Source organism: Microtus oregoni, unplaced genomic scaffold (genome assembly GCF_018167655.1).
Source record: "Microtus oregoni isolate MIOR12 unplaced genomic scaffold, Mior012 000074F_003, whole genome shotgun sequence".
In the NCBI taxonomy this organism is placed as follows: domain Eukaryota; kingdom Metazoa; phylum Chordata; class Mammalia; order Rodentia; family Cricetidae; genus Microtus; species Microtus oregoni.
The window spans coordinates 955,203-971,107 of NW_024543990.1; the positions used below are offsets into that span (position 1 = coordinate 955,203).

Here is a 15,905-nt window from a genome sequence, read left to right on the forward strand (position 1 = left end):
GTTTCTGTTTGGAAATCCTTGTAACTGAGCCCTGCAGGTTACCATGTAAGGAGTTGAAGAGGGAAATGTGTCTGGACCACCGCCACCCTCAGGAAACAAGTTCTGGAAAGGCAGTTGGGGACTTTGACTTTGTTTGTGTGAAAGAAAATGCGGTGGAATAGCACTAGAACTACTGCGAGCAGAAAAGCACTTCAGTAACTTTTTTTTTCTTCTTTATTCAGTGCCCTCTCCACGACCAGACAATTCTTTCCATGAAAATAATGTGTCCACCCGAGTTTCTTCTTTGCCATCTGACAGCAGTTCTGGTACCAATCATTCAAAAAGACAACCAGGATTTGATCCATGGTGAGTGTTTTGGTTTGTTCTTACTCTTTTTGTACTAATTGTAGATTTGGGAATTCAAAGACATACAGGATAAACTTTTTTTTTTTTTTTTTTTTCCAAACGTATGGCAACTTTATTGTCAGGGTATGCCGGAGGGGGGAGGGGCAAGGGCTTTGAGTTATGTTTAGTCATGATAGAGGCGCAGAAGGCAGCCACGGAGGGTACTTTTTTTAATGTTCTTCTTCCCACTAGGCCTTTCTTTGTTAATAATAAGGAAAACATGATCTGTTGGGAGAGTTGTAATTTTTTTCAAGTTCAAAATTTCTATTAAATAGCATGTAAAAGAAAAGCCGTAATTATCAGATAGGTCTTTGATCATACTCCTTCTTTTATTGACAGTGAACTTGGTACCGTCAGTTTACATAGCTAGCTCTCTGTGTGCATTGTCTCAGTGGTCATAGTTGCCCTTTCTGAGGTAGGGGCTGTTCCCACTCCATACACACTGAAGCTTGAAAGTTACAGAACATACCTGTTGCTCAACACCTGTAACCTGGATCAGGGACACAGGGTACTAGCACTTCCTGCATAGAATGATGATAATAATTAAGTGATATAAAAATTCATGTGTATAAAAAAGGCACCTAAAACAGTGCCTGACATTGTAAGGGATCATTATGTTAGTAGTTATGGTTATTAGACTTAATGTCATTTAATCTTTCCATGGTTTGTTGGCTGTTTGGCTTCTAACTTTGCTCATAAACATCCATGCCTCTTTGTGAGTGGGTTTTGCTCCCTAGTGTGTAGAAAACATAAGCAAACAGGTATAGCTTTTGTTAGTTTTAAGGTGTGCCTTGGACAAGTGCTGAAAATGGTATCTGAAGTGTCAGAACGCAGATGCACAGAGGGAGCTGGTTTTCCTTGGTTGTTGCATAATAAAGTGGTAGCAATCTAAAGCAGTATCAGTTAGAGACTAGCATAGTCCTTTAAAATTAGTCTAGTCAGATAAAAATTAAATGAAAGTATGGGCTGATGTGGCATGGTGGTATTGGCCTTCTCAGCCTGGGAAGCTGAGACAGGAGGATTGACAGTTTAAAGCTAGCCTGACCTATGTAGTGAGATTCTATCTCAGTGCCCTCCCTCTCCAAAAAACGTGATCCAAAAGTAGGGTAGAACTTGTTAGCAATGCGGTGTTTATCGGTTCTGTGTGTGTATGTTTTAGGGGTTTGATTTGGTTTGGTTGTGGGGACTTGAATGCAGGGCCTAGTGTATGATAACCATGTCTGAATAGAACTTTAGCTGTGTGTGTGTGTGTGTGTGTGTGTGTGTGTGTGTGTGCATATATGTTGCACGAGGAGGGGTTCCTTTGTTTGTCCTGGCTGCCCGACTAGCTTACACCCGAAATAATCACAAAGAAACTGTATTCATTTAAACACTGCCTGACCCATTAGCTCTAACTTCTTCTTGGCTAACTCTTACATATTAGTAACCCATCTCCATTAATGTGTATCACCATGTGACTGTGGCTTACCAGCAAGATTCTAACCAGTGTCCGTCTCAGGCAAGAGAACCATGGCATCTACCACTCTGCCCTTCTTCTCAGCATTCAGCTCTGTCTACTCTGCCTACCTAAGTTCTGTCCTATCAACTAGGCTAAGGCAGTTTCTTTATTCAACCAATGAAAGCAACACATAAACAGAAGGACCGCCTACACCACATATATATGTGTATATATATGTGTGTGTGTGTGTGTGTGTGTGTGTGTGTGTGTGTGTGTGTGTGTGTACAATTGTTTTTGAAAAGAATCAGAAGTACAGTTAGGATGCTCATCTTTAGCTAAGATGTCATCAAGTCATCCTTTCTCTAATATTACTATTTTATGGTTCAGTAAAGTTCCAGAACTCCCAGCTATGAAGTGGCTCTACACTCATCCTGATAATGTTTCTATGGCTTGTCTCCTTCATGCATCACATCTACCATGATCAAATCTTTAATTAAGCTTGACTCATCTTAATTTTTTTCTTAACCAAGATCTCTTTGGTTTGCCATATTCTTTATATCTTAGAGAACTATGCCGTTGATAACACAAACATGAAAGTCTTATTAGAAAAACATGGTAAAATTCTGTTCTTAAATTATCACAGAGAAACATGGTAAAATTCTGTTCTTAAATTATCACATAACCTCAGGCCAGTCTGTTTCCATGATAGTACTGCTTTAAATTTCTTCTGGGAAGAGAATATTTGTACAGTGTACATATGTTCTGCAATGGAAAGATCAAGGTACTATGTCATACTTAAAAGCAATAAATAGATATTGTAGTTTAACACCCAGAGCTGTTATTCTGGTCATCTCAGTTGTCTTGAACCCACTTAAGAAATGGGAGATACGCCAAAATATCTCAGAACAAGAAAAATAGACTTAACACAGCCAGATGCATCATCTTTACTAATAGGATGCCACTTCAGTCCTCACTTGGAAGCTATTTATTCCTCCTTCTGCCCAGTTTTAGCCGCTAGTGCTGAGGTCGTTAGGATGAGATGTGGTCCTAGCTAACAACACAGCATGCAGAAGGGAGAGGGATCACAAGCCATAGCTACGGGGCAAAAGTGGGTGCGTTTTATCATTTCACAGACCTGCAGAATTGCTGTACATCTTAGGTATCCATTTAGAGTACATGCTTATAAAATGAATGTCATTGACTTTACTATAAATAAATAATAAGTATGTGAACAGGTTAGAAAAACTGCCATCAAAATGGGGCTAAAAATTGGTACTTTAACTAAGTTCATTCGAAGTCCTACTAGTGAAGCTCACTTGAATGGCAGGCTCTGTTTTACAGGGTTACGGCTATCTTGTGTCAGTCGGTCTTACAGTTTTTCTCATAGACTCTTTCACTGACTTTCTTGTGTCACACAAGAGCAATGCCTCCCCACTTCCACTCACTCTCCATGCTGCTCCAGAGGGATTATACTAAAGTCCAAAGACCCTACTGTCTCATCCCCTCCGCTCTGCACCCTGAGTCTGGGAGCAGTTTGAGTGAGAGGTCAGCTCCTTGATTTCTGTCTCTGTTACCTAATACAGTGCTCAGTAAATGGTGATGAACTCTAAGCCAGTCTTGGTTTCAATTCCTTCATTACTTGATTACAACGATTCTTTGAACAGCTCTCATTCATCTTGACTCCCTTAATGAGACTAGTTCTTAGGCTCGATGACATACGAGTCACAGTTTTGTGTAAGCCCCTACCTGGCCATCCTTTGGCGTGTGTCCTCCCTCAACTCCATAGCCATACTGTTTTGATCAGAGCTGCTCCCCAAGGGATGAGCTCAGTCACTGAATCTATAATTCTTCTTGAAGCTTCCCTCTCTGAAATTCATGTGACCCCCAAAGCTGCCCACTGTACTGGGTGAAGTTATAGGGGCCACAAATCCAGATAGGGCAATGGTTGCCATACTCTCGACTAGTTGGCGCAGTGCTGCTTGTTCAAGGCTCCTTCCTTTGTGCACACACAGCTTCCCACGTGCCTGTTTTCCATAGCTGCTCTCTCATCCCTGCTCTTCCTCTCTCAGGCTTTTCTCTTTGGGTTTTCTGTGCATGTTTCTGTGTCGTTCTGCACTGTGTTTTCTTTGTGTCTCCCCTTCTGTGCTCAGGCTCCGTTTCTTCTGTCTGTTGTGATGCAAACATACTCAGGCTCCAATCCTACCTTTTTTGTTTTGTTTTGTTTTTCAAGACAAGGTTTCTCTGTAGTCTTGGAGCCTGTCCTGCAACGAGCTCTTGTAGATCATGCTGGCCTTGAACTCATAGAGATCCTCCTGCCTCTACCTCCCGAGTGCTGGGATTAAAGGCGTGTGCCACCACCACCCAGTTCAATCCTAGCTTTTGTCTTGGGTGATTTATTTCCCTTTTTCTTTTGACCCCCTAGAAGCTTTCCCTGCCTAGATTTCAGCCCTACCACCTGCTCTGCTTCAGCTTGAAATAATTAACTCATCATTCCTCCTGCCCCGCCCAGACCGTAGTTTATCCAGTGCCTTAAAGACTCTGGGGAAGGTCTTCTATTCTGTTTCCCAGAACCAACTCTGGGTGCCAAAGTGCAAATTCTGAACTGTTTTCCTGCCCCCTTCCTCTTCTCATCCTCGACTTCTCCAGCTGCTCACTTGCATATTATTCTCTGCTTCCTCCTGGCTAGACTTTTGTCTCCCCAGGCAGAATTCTGCTTCCTCCTAAGAGTGGCATCTCCAGCCTTCTTTTCTGTTAGCACTAAAATTCTGCCCTAATGCCAGTTTGCCCTCCTGAGATTGCATTCATGAAGAGAGTATTTTCCCCAGCCATCCTGCAACTGCATCTATAGAACCTGTAACTTTCCACCATCCCATCCACACCCATGCAACCACATCTAAACCTCCTGCCTTTCAAAATGATAAATGCCCTGTTCTGCGTTCCCAAAGTAGTTAGAGTCTTGCTGGATTAAATCACAGAACTTGTGCTTCAGAACTTGGAATTTATTAGGTGGCGCTTACAGTCGCAAGTTCTAGTGGATTTCAAGAACACCTGGGGTGCTGCTGGGTGCCCGGACTCCAGGTGTGTGCCATCATGTCTGGTTTTTGTGATTCTGGGGTCAAACGCAGGGCTTTGTGCATGCTAGGTGCACATTCCACCAACTGAGCAATGTCAGCACCAATTGAGCTATGTTCCCAACCCTAAAATAGTCTGTGCTGTGTAACACTTTGTTGAGGACCTATAGTATGTATTTGTTCTCAGAAATTAAAAAGACGTTCAATAATTTTATTACATAGATAGAGCTTTTTAAGGATGGGGGGGTCTTTTTTTGAGAAGGGGGAACCTCGCTTTGTTACCCACTGTTCTCAAGCACATGCGCTAAGGTAATCCTCCCACCTTAGTCATAATTAGGAATACAGCGTATGCCATGAGGCCGAGCCTATTTTTGTTCCCCAGCGCTTGCAATGGAACCCAGGGCTCTGTGAATGTAGTATATGCGCTGTTCCACTGAGCCACAGCTCCAGCCAAGATTGCTATCATAATTTCTCCCTGCTTTTTCAAAAGTGCACTTAGGGATTGGAGGGATGGCTCAGGAGTTAAGAGCACTCATTGTTCCTGTAAAGGATCCAGGTTTATTTCAAATGGTGTCTCACAACCATCCACAACCCCAGTTCCAGGAAACCTTATACCCTCTTCTCACCTCCGTGGGCTCCAGGCACAGAAATAATACGCATACATACACACAGAATAAACACTCAAGCACGTAAAATAAATACATCTTTAAAAATTAAATAAATAATATTGAAAGTGTGCGTGAATAGCTTATATTGTAATGTAGTTGGACTTATCTGATGTAGAAAGCTTGAAATCATTATATTTTTGCTTAATGTTGTAGTTTAAATATTCTTTCATGTCAGTGAATATTCTTTGAAGATGTGATTTATTTTTAATAGCTTCATTGTGCTTTCTGCCATGCAACCAGTAATGGTTAATTTAGAAGTTTTCTGGCTTACATATTTTAATAAAATAAGCTGGATGCTGCTTTGCTCATATTCTCTTAGACATTAGAATCACTTCATCACTGTTAGGTACTCTGAAACCATGAATAGAAATTAACTGTCACTTTTAAGAATTCTCCCACTCTTAGGGAATATGTAAATATGCGAGATTTTGTAAAAGAATAATACCAGTCGAGTTGCTTTTTAAAGAGCATAAGCCAAATGTCAGGATGTTCTCTGCGCCCGCCCCCCCCCCCCCAAGCCACTGCCCCTCTTTTTCTCCTTTTTCTTTTTTCTCCCCTTTCAGGATTTTTTTTTTTTTTTGAAAAGTGAGTTTTTGTTCCAGGGTCAGTCTTGGCAGATAGCCTGGCTGGCCTTTAGCTCACTCTCTCTGAGTCAGTCTCCTGAGTGCTGGGGTTACAGGCATACACCTGCCTTCTTTCCTATTTTGAGTATCTTCTATTTTTATTAGAATACCTAGGTGTTATTGGTGGTATCAATCTTAACATCAACATTTTCAGGTAGAAGGGCTCCCCACCTTTGATATACTGTGTTAGAGCATTCATTGTGCCTACATTTTTTTCCCTTGAGTACTTTTTTTTATTTAGGTGTAATAGATTAAAGGTTTAATAAATAAATAGGAATTTTCCAGTTCAGAGCAAATTTTACTTCTGTTTATAATGTTTCTATAGCAGCATTGATTTTTTTTATGTTTAGTAACTTGGCAAGCTACTAATAATAAACTTGTTGAGCTTGTTTTTGAAAGGTAAATAGAAAATTGAAGGTATTGGAAATGTTTCTGTTCTTTCCCTTGGAGGGTTACAGAGAAGGCATCCTCTAAGCCGTGCATTTCCAGACTCTCTAATTCAGAGACTTCCAGCAGCAGGAAAATGGTCCCACGGTGCAGTTCCAGATCATTTGTAATAGCACTCAAATTGCTAGTGTGATCAAGCCTGTGCCAAAGAACAGCCTTTCCCCGTGCTATTAGATTCAGTTCCTCCTGTGCATTTTAAAGGACCTTTACCTGTGGGCTCCATTTTTCATGGCTGATTGAATCTGGTATCACACATTTTCAGCCGTTATTATGTTTGTCACACATTGGCAAGAGAATGTGATTTAGAGATCTATATGATAAAAATGTCTTCTCATTTAGGAAAAGCCCTGAAAATATTAGTCATTCTGACCAGCTCAAAGAAAAGGAGAAGCAAGGTTTTTTCAGGTCAATGAAAAAGAAAAAGAAGAAATCTCAAACAGTAAGTACATGACTATTTTCCATATATGACATGGATTTCTGTATTTTTTCTGTGGAGATATTGTACCCTCTACATGGAACAATCCGACTTCATTTCTGAATGTGACTGTGTTATAGATACCTCTTTCGGAAGTCCTACACTACTGTCATGGAACAATCCGACTTCATTTCTGAATGTGACTGTGTTATAGATACCTCTTTCGGAAGTCTTACATTACTGTCCTCTCCTAAAGCCTTTTCTAGATTCGGCAGAATCTCCAGGAGTAGAAAAAACTTAATTGGGATGAGAAAATGCTTTCAAAATTATGGAGACATGGGATTTGTTTTTCTCTGGGAGCATAAAGATTTGTAAAAACCTAGGAAATGATTTTGAGTTTACATTGAAATTGTGAAATTCACAAATAGCCATCATCCCTTATCCTTTCCCAGATTGTGGACTATCTGGTCATAGAGATGCAATTTCAGGGCTTGCTTTAGTAAGAGAAGGTGTTTCACTTCTGAGGGCCCTGGGAGACAGGCTGCACCTGAGATCCCGATGAGCGTCTGAACAATGGGCCAGCTGTACTGCCCTGTACTCCTCAGTGTTTGGGAGCACATGAGTGACATTTCTAAGATAGCTAGTGACAAGAGAAAGTGGGGGAGGAGGAAACAAGCCTCCAGGAGAACAGTAGGAGCAGTTCACTCAAAAGAAGCCTGCTTCTCTTCATTTTATGATACCCTCACAACCAAGTGACATTGAGTTAGCCATGTTCAATGATTTGGATTTGGGTCTTAGCTTTACTTCACACAAGATTTACTCTCATTCTGTTAAAGAAGAAAATTGCCTAATCAGAATGGCCTGTTCACATATGCTTCATTGACTTTTGCCTATGAGTAAACTAAATGCTTCTGAGTCCCTTCAAGCCATCATCAAAATGAGAAGTGATAGCTTAGTGCTAACTAACAATGTCTTCTTTACTTAATAGTAGAAAAGTATGTAACTCATACTAAGGATATTTGTCTCAGAGATGTTTGAAAGATGTTAAAAGTGGCTTTTTGTTTGAGACCTTTCTGAGCTGCCAAATGGGTTCTAGGACTCAAACCTAGGTCCTCTGGAAGAGCAGCCAAGACCTCTTAAAAGCCAAGCCATCTGTCCATCCTAAATATTTTTAGGGCCCCTTAAAATCTAGACCTTTGTAAAGCATTCTTTCACTTGCTTATTAAATGTCAGTATTTTATTTGAAATAAATGACTTTAAGCCAGGAGCAGGCTTGGGGCATGGTATTGCAAACCTTTAATCCTATCGCTCAGGAGGCATAAGCAAGCAGATCTCTTGAGAGTTTGTGACCAGCCTGGTCTGCATAATGAGTTTCAGGGTAGCCAGAGCTGCATAGTAAAACCGTTCAAACTGCCACCACCAACAGCAACAAAAGATTTCATTATGGAAAAAAAAAATGTGAAAAAAGAAAAATCATTCTTAATCTTGCCCAAATCTACCATAAATAATAAGAGGATTTTAGTATTTTCCTATAGCTTTTTAGCCTGTGCATACAATTTTAGTATGTATGTGTATGTATGTGTGTTACCTCTTTGTTTTAATGGTTACATGGTATTTTTAAAATGTTCATGGGGGTGGAAAAGGGTACCTGTGTCTCTTACTGAAACTTGCCTAGATTGAAATGTCAAATTAAAATGTCACTCAACTGCATTTGTTGCTGAAACTGGATGAAGAAATGAATAAATAGACTTGACTTTGCTTCGGGATGCTTAAAATGTTTTAACTGCTAAAAATTTAAACTCTGTACATTGTCTATAGAACATGTTTTCTATCCGAAGTATTACCCTAAGACACTTTCTTCCTGGCCACTGGTATAAATTTTGTGGGTTTTGTCAACTATATGCCTATAGTCCGGTTATGTGATTAAGTTGCAGAAAATAATGAGAGAAGAATTGAGGCCGTCTTGTATATAAATTTAGATTTTAATGCTTGTCTGCCTTAGACCAACATTAAACCTAAAGCCCTTGCCCTACTGTGGCTAAGCATAGTATATACATCTTGCCTAACTTGACTATTCAATATTGGTTCAATTTTAAATATTTAAATAGTTAGATAAGCTAGAATAATAGAAAAATTAGTATTCTCTTGCATCCTCTCCACTTAAACTTTTTATTAAATATTTATACTAACTGCAGAATAGCTTTCCACAGATCATAATGCCTTAAGTTTTCCAAACAAAAAGATTTTTATATTTCTCCATTTTAATTAAGAAAAAAAATGTAAGGGCTTTGGGTTCTAGAGTCAGATTTTCAAAGAGCAGTACACACAGAGTGCCAGACCTCAGGCACCGAGGCCTGGCATTGAATTCTCTCTGCTTCCTTTGAATGAACATTCAAATGTAACTAAAAGGAACTTGTTCTTAGTTTCTAAAGTTTAGTAAAAAGAAACCTAAGTAGAGCAAACCAAAATATTGAAGGCATTGAAGCTTTTGCATAAGATTCTAAGAAATTGAAATCTGATGCCAGACGAACATGGTATCCTATGTTCATCCTAAATTTAGGTGTAGCCTACATCTAGTTTACTAGTGTAGGCGCTGAGCCAGGCAAGTGGTGACCTGTCCAAAGTCACACAGTGAGTTGTAAAGACTAAAACTTGGTTCCCCTGTGAACGGCCTCTGAGAGCTCGCTGCTGGCCTTCTTAGCAGTCCAAGTTAACTCCTAGGCAGGGTTTCTGTTATTAAAGCCGGAAAACTCAGATATTTACACAAATGCCTTCATACACACACCAATGAAAAGACAACCCTACTGCATCTCTATATATTTTTGTTCTCTGACCATCAAGGCATCAAAAAGAGAGAAAAGAGGTGCCAAAAATAATTCTGTGTTGTAAAGGTGCCTCCTTTGACTCAAGCAAGTCTGGAAACTGCCTTGGGGAATCTGGCTTCGGATGTATAGCCATATATCCAGGGAGTTACATAAACTGTCAGAGCATATGGTGCCTTGGCCAACTTGGTAATTTGTATCTTCTTTAGTATCTCAATTTGAAATGATACGTCAATTTAAAGATTGAACTTTTAAAGGAATTTTGTGTGCGCGCATGATATGGGGGAGGAAGATGCAGAGGAGCCACAGTATATAGAGGTCAGAAGACAATTTTGTAGAGTTGGCTCTCTCCTTTGACCTTTTTGTGGGTTCTGGGAATCAAACTCAGGTTGCCAAGTGCCCCACTAATCCTCCTTACCAGCCCTGAAGATTAAACTGTTGTTACTTTCTTGAAAACCAGAATTCAGAATTGTGCCAGATGTTTTAAATGAGGTGTATATTTCTAACAGTGTAGAAATAGGGCTACTCAATTAACCTTAGTATCCCACACAGTGGCAATCCTCTTCCAAATGATATTTAGTCAAGATAATTGACTAAGAAATTCAAAGTGACTTAAAATATATATTCTTTTGTAATAAACAAGCCATATGGTAGAATCTTTTAGTTCCTGAAGTCCTAACAATTAGGAAATGACTGAAGTTCATCAGTAATTCATTACACACAATTCTTCATAATAATTTGTGATAATAAATACATTCTTAAGTAAACATAATGTAAGCAGATGCCTAAAGGTCTCTAGGCATTCCTGGGCCAAGGCCTAGTAGTTTCAATTAAAGCACCTATTTATTTTACCTATTTTTTTCTTTTTGCAATTAGCTCATTTGTATCTTATATTACAGACAGACTCCACCAACGGGGAGAATCCAAGCATCAAGAAATCCCTCTTTCCTCTTTTTAATTCAAAGAATCATTTAAAGCATAGTTCTTCTTTGAAAAAGCTTCCTGTAGTCACTCCACCCATGGTACCCGTTTTTACGTATCGTAGCCCTGAAACTCCTCCAGTAAACTTGTTTTACTGACAACAACAGCATGTCTTCTTTTCATGGGGTCATATTCTCTTTGTGCTAGTTAAGTGCCTGAGCCAGTTCCATAAATTCACTGGGATATATGGATGTATATAATACATATATTCTATATGTATATATTATATCTATATCTAGTCTGGGTTTTCTGCATCCATTAAAGATGTTGAAGCATTAAGCCTACTAAACAAACTAGTAAGGCTGGTTTGGATGCCCTGATTAGCCAGTTGTTAGCAGACAGCATTCATGGAAGTCCTTTAATTCCTGTAAAGAATCTGATTAACACTTACAGTCACCAAATGTCTTTGCCCTTGGCTCACCACATGGACTTTGTTACCATTTGGTTGGCAGTTTGTCTCTTTGAAACCAAGTCTGAACTGACCAAATTGATTGAGCTAGCAGGCTCCATGAAAAAAGCAGCTTGTACTAGTTGATAACTCGCTCTTTCCTTACCTGCCTCTAGCTTTTGCTGGTCACTAGGTGTAGAGCCATGGCTTTTGCTTGGCATTTGGCACAGCTCTCCTTTGTCCATCAAAGTCATTGAATAGAACAATTGCGCTCATTTGAAATTTGTGGCATAAATTTCTAGCAGTTCCTAAGTGTCCAAGGCCAGACCCAGATTTACTGGGCAGTTTGGGACTATGATTCAAACCATACCTCCCCACTTCTCTCCCCTCGCAAGCCCCCCTAGACTTCTTTGGCAACATCAAATACAGAGTTTGCATCATATTCCCAGCATGAAATTTTTTTATTGAACTGGTTCATAACCTAACTGCAGTATGGGATGAGGATCCAACAGCAGTTCCTGGTCCAGTCCACTATAACTGCTCTCTCTTACAGCTACTGAAACTAACAGCATGGGAATGCTTTAAGGGTTAAGGTTTTAACCAGGCTGCATGACATCTGCCAATTTTTCCTAATGCAGGGAAAATTATTAAGAAGGCAGCAGGATTTAACTAGCACCACTTGCATCATGAACATTTGGAGAGTTTTGGTTTACTTACTGGGTCCTTTTGGTTTTTTTTTTTTCTCCCTCTTTTGAATTTTGGTTCAGTTTAATTTACTTTTCAGTTTGGGTCACCTCTTGGGTGTGGTTGTATATCTTAATTAGGGTTATTGGGATGCTTGCTGCATCTTTCTCCATCTTTCCCTCTAGGTACCCAACACTGATGGTCCCGATCTTCTGACTCTCCAGAAAGCCATTCATTCTTCTAGCACTGCAAGCAGCAGACCAAAGGAGTGGCGCCCTGAGAAGCTGGCAGATCTGCAGACCCAGGTGAGTCTGGCTCACCAATTTTCAGGCGACAGTGTGTCCTGGGATGGAAGAGCAATGAAGAAAAAAATTGAGCCTCCCCCAAATAGACCCTAACGAGTAACCTTAATGGTTTCTGGAGGTCAGGATGAATCCTGCCATTGATTCTTTCCTCCACTGGAACAGAGCTAGCCTGTCTTTCATCTAACATGGAGAGCAGTGGGGCAATGTGGAGAGATGAAAAAGAATTAGTTCTTGCCCACATTCAGGCCACATCTCGGGAGAGAAAGATTCATAAAGATCTTAGTAGAAAGTACGGCATGCCATGAACTATTGAGGAAGATAAACCAAGGTTCTGAGAGGATTAAGGTTACCTTAAAGATGCTAGCATGTAAATTGGGCCATGAAAACCAGGCACTAGAAGCTTTCTTAAAAGAACATTTTAACTTCTGAACTCCAAACTGGTTTTTATAAAGAGTCAAATTCTTATATTAGGAATTACATATTATACAGTAACACGGGGTTATAGTTCCCTGCCATAATGGAGAACTTGAAATTTTTTTTGTCAGGTTAAACATTTACGCTAATTGGAAATGTTTCAGTATTGGATCTCTTCAATTCACTATAATAGACATAGTGACCAAGTCTAGCATGTTTAGTTAACCAAATTGTTTGGGATTTAGAAGCAATGGCTCTTTTTATAGGCTTTGTGTTTTATTCTTTTGTTCTTAGGAAAACATTTTACCAGTTAAATGCAATTTGGCCTGCATTTTTCTGTGTCTCCCAAACTGTCCTGGAACTAACAAAACCTGGCTTTATGTCTTACCTACAAGATTATAGATCTGACTTGTTTCACTATAATCTGTTACTCGGAGCTATAAACAAGAGTTCCCTAAAACTGCCATTCTCTTTGCCTGGCCATATATATTCTGTACCTAGAGCATAACCTATTCTGGGAGGTAAGGGAGCATAGAGAATCAAATTTCCTAATTTTTTGATTATTCAAACTAGGAACACAAAGATCTGAGGGCGTGATGCTAAGGAGCCCTTTGCTGGTAACTTCACATCTCCAGCTGATGCTGAATTATTATGATTGCTTGCTAATTTTATAAAATTCACTAGGAAAGACTCGTTTAATCATTTTAATAAGAAAAAGTAGTCAGAATGGTGCCACCCAGTAGTCTCATCACTTGGGAGTTGGAAATAGGAGTGTGAACAGTTTGAGAGTATCCTGGGCTATGTACTATAGTGTGGTGTTTACTCTTTGGGCTTTTTGGAGGATCCACCACCCAGCTCCCAAATCAATCAATCACACACAGAGGCTTATTCTGCATTATGAATGCCTGGCCTTAGCTTGCCTTGTTTCCTGCCAGCTTTTCTTAACTTATCCCACCTATCTTTGGCTTCAGAGCTTTGATCTTTCTCTATTCCTGTCTACCTTTTCTTTCCCTCTTACTCCTTGTCTGGCTGTGTAGCCGGGTGGCTTGGTGACCGACTGACCCCTGAAGTGCTCCTCCTTCTCTCTTGTTCCCAGATCCCTTTTCTCCAGATCTCTCCTCAGATTTATCCTCTCCACCTGCCAGCCCCACCTGTTTCTCTCTCGTGCCTCACTATTGGCCGTTCAGCTCTTTATTAGACCATCAGGTGTTTTAGACAGGCACAGAGTTAAACTTCACAGAGTTAAACAAATGCAACATAAACAAAAGTGACACACCTCAAAATAACATTTCCCTACAATGTACAGAGATCTAGGCCAGCCTGGGATACATAAAGGCTAGGAGCAGAGAGGATCAAGAGTTGGAGCCTCTGGCCAGCAGCCCTTCTGCACACAGGAAGTCCACTAAGCAGTCCTTCTGTGAGCAACTGAGATAAATGCTTTGTATTTTTAGTGCCCAAACTGTGGTCATTCCCACCTCAAAGATATGTAAATGAAAAAGTAAAAGTACAGTAGATTTACTGCATGAAGATTTAGTATCAAAAGAAAGCGAACATTATACAAATAAGAAGTGCTATACAGTTTTTAACTTGCTTCATTGCTACCTAAAGCAATACATTTTCCCAGATTCTCTTTGCAGCTAAATATGGTTACATGCCCAAGTTCTACTGAGTTGTAGTAATTACTTTTCCCATTGCTGTGACAAAATACCTTCCCAGGTTGAAGGTACAGTCCATCACAGTGGGGAAGGCATGGCAGCAGGTCACATTGTATCCACAGACAGGAAAAAATCATGAGTACCAGTGTCTTCTTTCTCCTTTTACTCAGTCCAGGACACCTGTCAGTGGGATAGTGCTGCCCACATTCAGGGTGGACCTTCCCACCTCAATTCAATCTCTTTGGAAGCAGCCTCACAAACACACCCAGAGGTGGATTTCCACAGGGATTCTAAATCCATTTAGTTGACAATTAAGATTGATCCTAAAACTGGTGAGATATAAATGGAAGACTTATTTGGGAAGTCTTCTGAAAAAGGAGAGAGGCACGCCTCTATCTCTTGTTGCTTCTTCTATCTGGGTAAGGACAGGATGTAGCCAGATCAAAGGAGCCCTGACTTTCAGGCGCTACCTTTGAGTAGCTCTAGTTATTTTCTCTAGATTTCTAGGCCTTCATGTAAAGACAGTGACTAAAATCTTGTTTCAGGGAACCCAGAGACCAGATAAAGCTGGATTCGCCCCTCCAACTATATCTTCTCCCTTCCTTCCTCTGTTTAGTTATCTTGCACCTGAACTCCACGTCCTCCCAGCTCCCTTGTCTACTCCAAATTAAATCTTGTGCTCACCTTAATCTTTCTTTCAGAGCCAACCACTCAAATCCCTTCGCAAGCTGTTGCATCTCTCGTCATCAACCAATCACCCGGCTTCTTCAGATCCTCGTTTCCAGCCCTTAACAGCTCAACAAACCAAAAATTCCTTCTCAGAAATTCGGATTCACCCCCTGAGCCAGGCCTCTGGTGGGAGCAGCAACATCCGGCAGGAGCCTACACCAAAGGGCAGGCCAGCCCTTCAGCTGCCAGGTCAGATGGATCCTGGATGGCACGTGTCCTCTGTGACCAGGAGTGCCACAGAGGGACCTTCCTATTCTGAACAACTGGGTGCCAAGGGTGGGCCAAACGGGCACCCTTATAACAGAACAAATCGCTCACGAATGCCAAATCTGAATGATTTAAAAGAGACAGCCTTGTAATTTATGCTGGGATGGGGGGTGGGGGGGGAGACATGCCAGTTGGGAGGGGAGGGTGCAGGGTGGGCCAGGGTAGTAAGCCAGTATTTTCAGCTTTATGAAGGTGTGTGCAATATTGTGTGTGAGGGGGGCCATCTGGCTCCTCTCAGCCACAAATGCTAGTCAGGGATCTTAGAGCCACGGGAGTTCCTTAGGGATCGCCACTCCCCACAGGTCTTGTGTGAGAATGGATAGAGTGTGCCATTGAGGAAGAAGAAATTCTTGCCAGTTTCTCCCCGTTACATTCCAGCTTTAGTGCAATCTCTGTTGAACTTGGGGAAGCCAGGGTATGTCCTGGCTGTTTGAGGGATAGAAAATTCATGTTGACCAATGCCCTTACCACATATTTTTTTCTGACTAGACTAAATGTGGAGTTTATTGTAATCTAGGAGTATCCCTTTGAAGGGTTAGCAGATGAACTGTATGTCTTAAATTGTTTTCTAAGCTTCCATATTTGATAGGATTTGTAACATTTATTTATAATTA

General features: G+C 40.7%; 1 protein-coding gene across 1 annotated transcript in view; it reads left to right on the top strand.

Annotated features, from left to right (window-relative positions):
* Positions 1–15,388, top strand: part of Cdkl5 (cyclin dependent kinase like 5) — a 195,576-nt gene extending 180,188 nt beyond the window's left edge. Inside the window, exons 15-18 of the mRNA XM_041642398.1 lie at positions 222–345; positions 6,971–7,070; positions 12,107–12,226; positions 14,997–15,388. Coding sequence (XP_041498332.1) covers positions 222–345; positions 6,971–7,070; positions 12,107–12,226; positions 14,997–15,383 — 731 coding nt within the window. The 3' untranslated portion in view covers positions 15,384–15,388. The remainder of the gene's footprint in view (positions 1–221; positions 346–6,970; positions 7,071–12,106; positions 12,227–14,996) is intronic.
* The last annotated feature ends 517 nt before the right edge of the window (positions 15,389–15,905 follow it).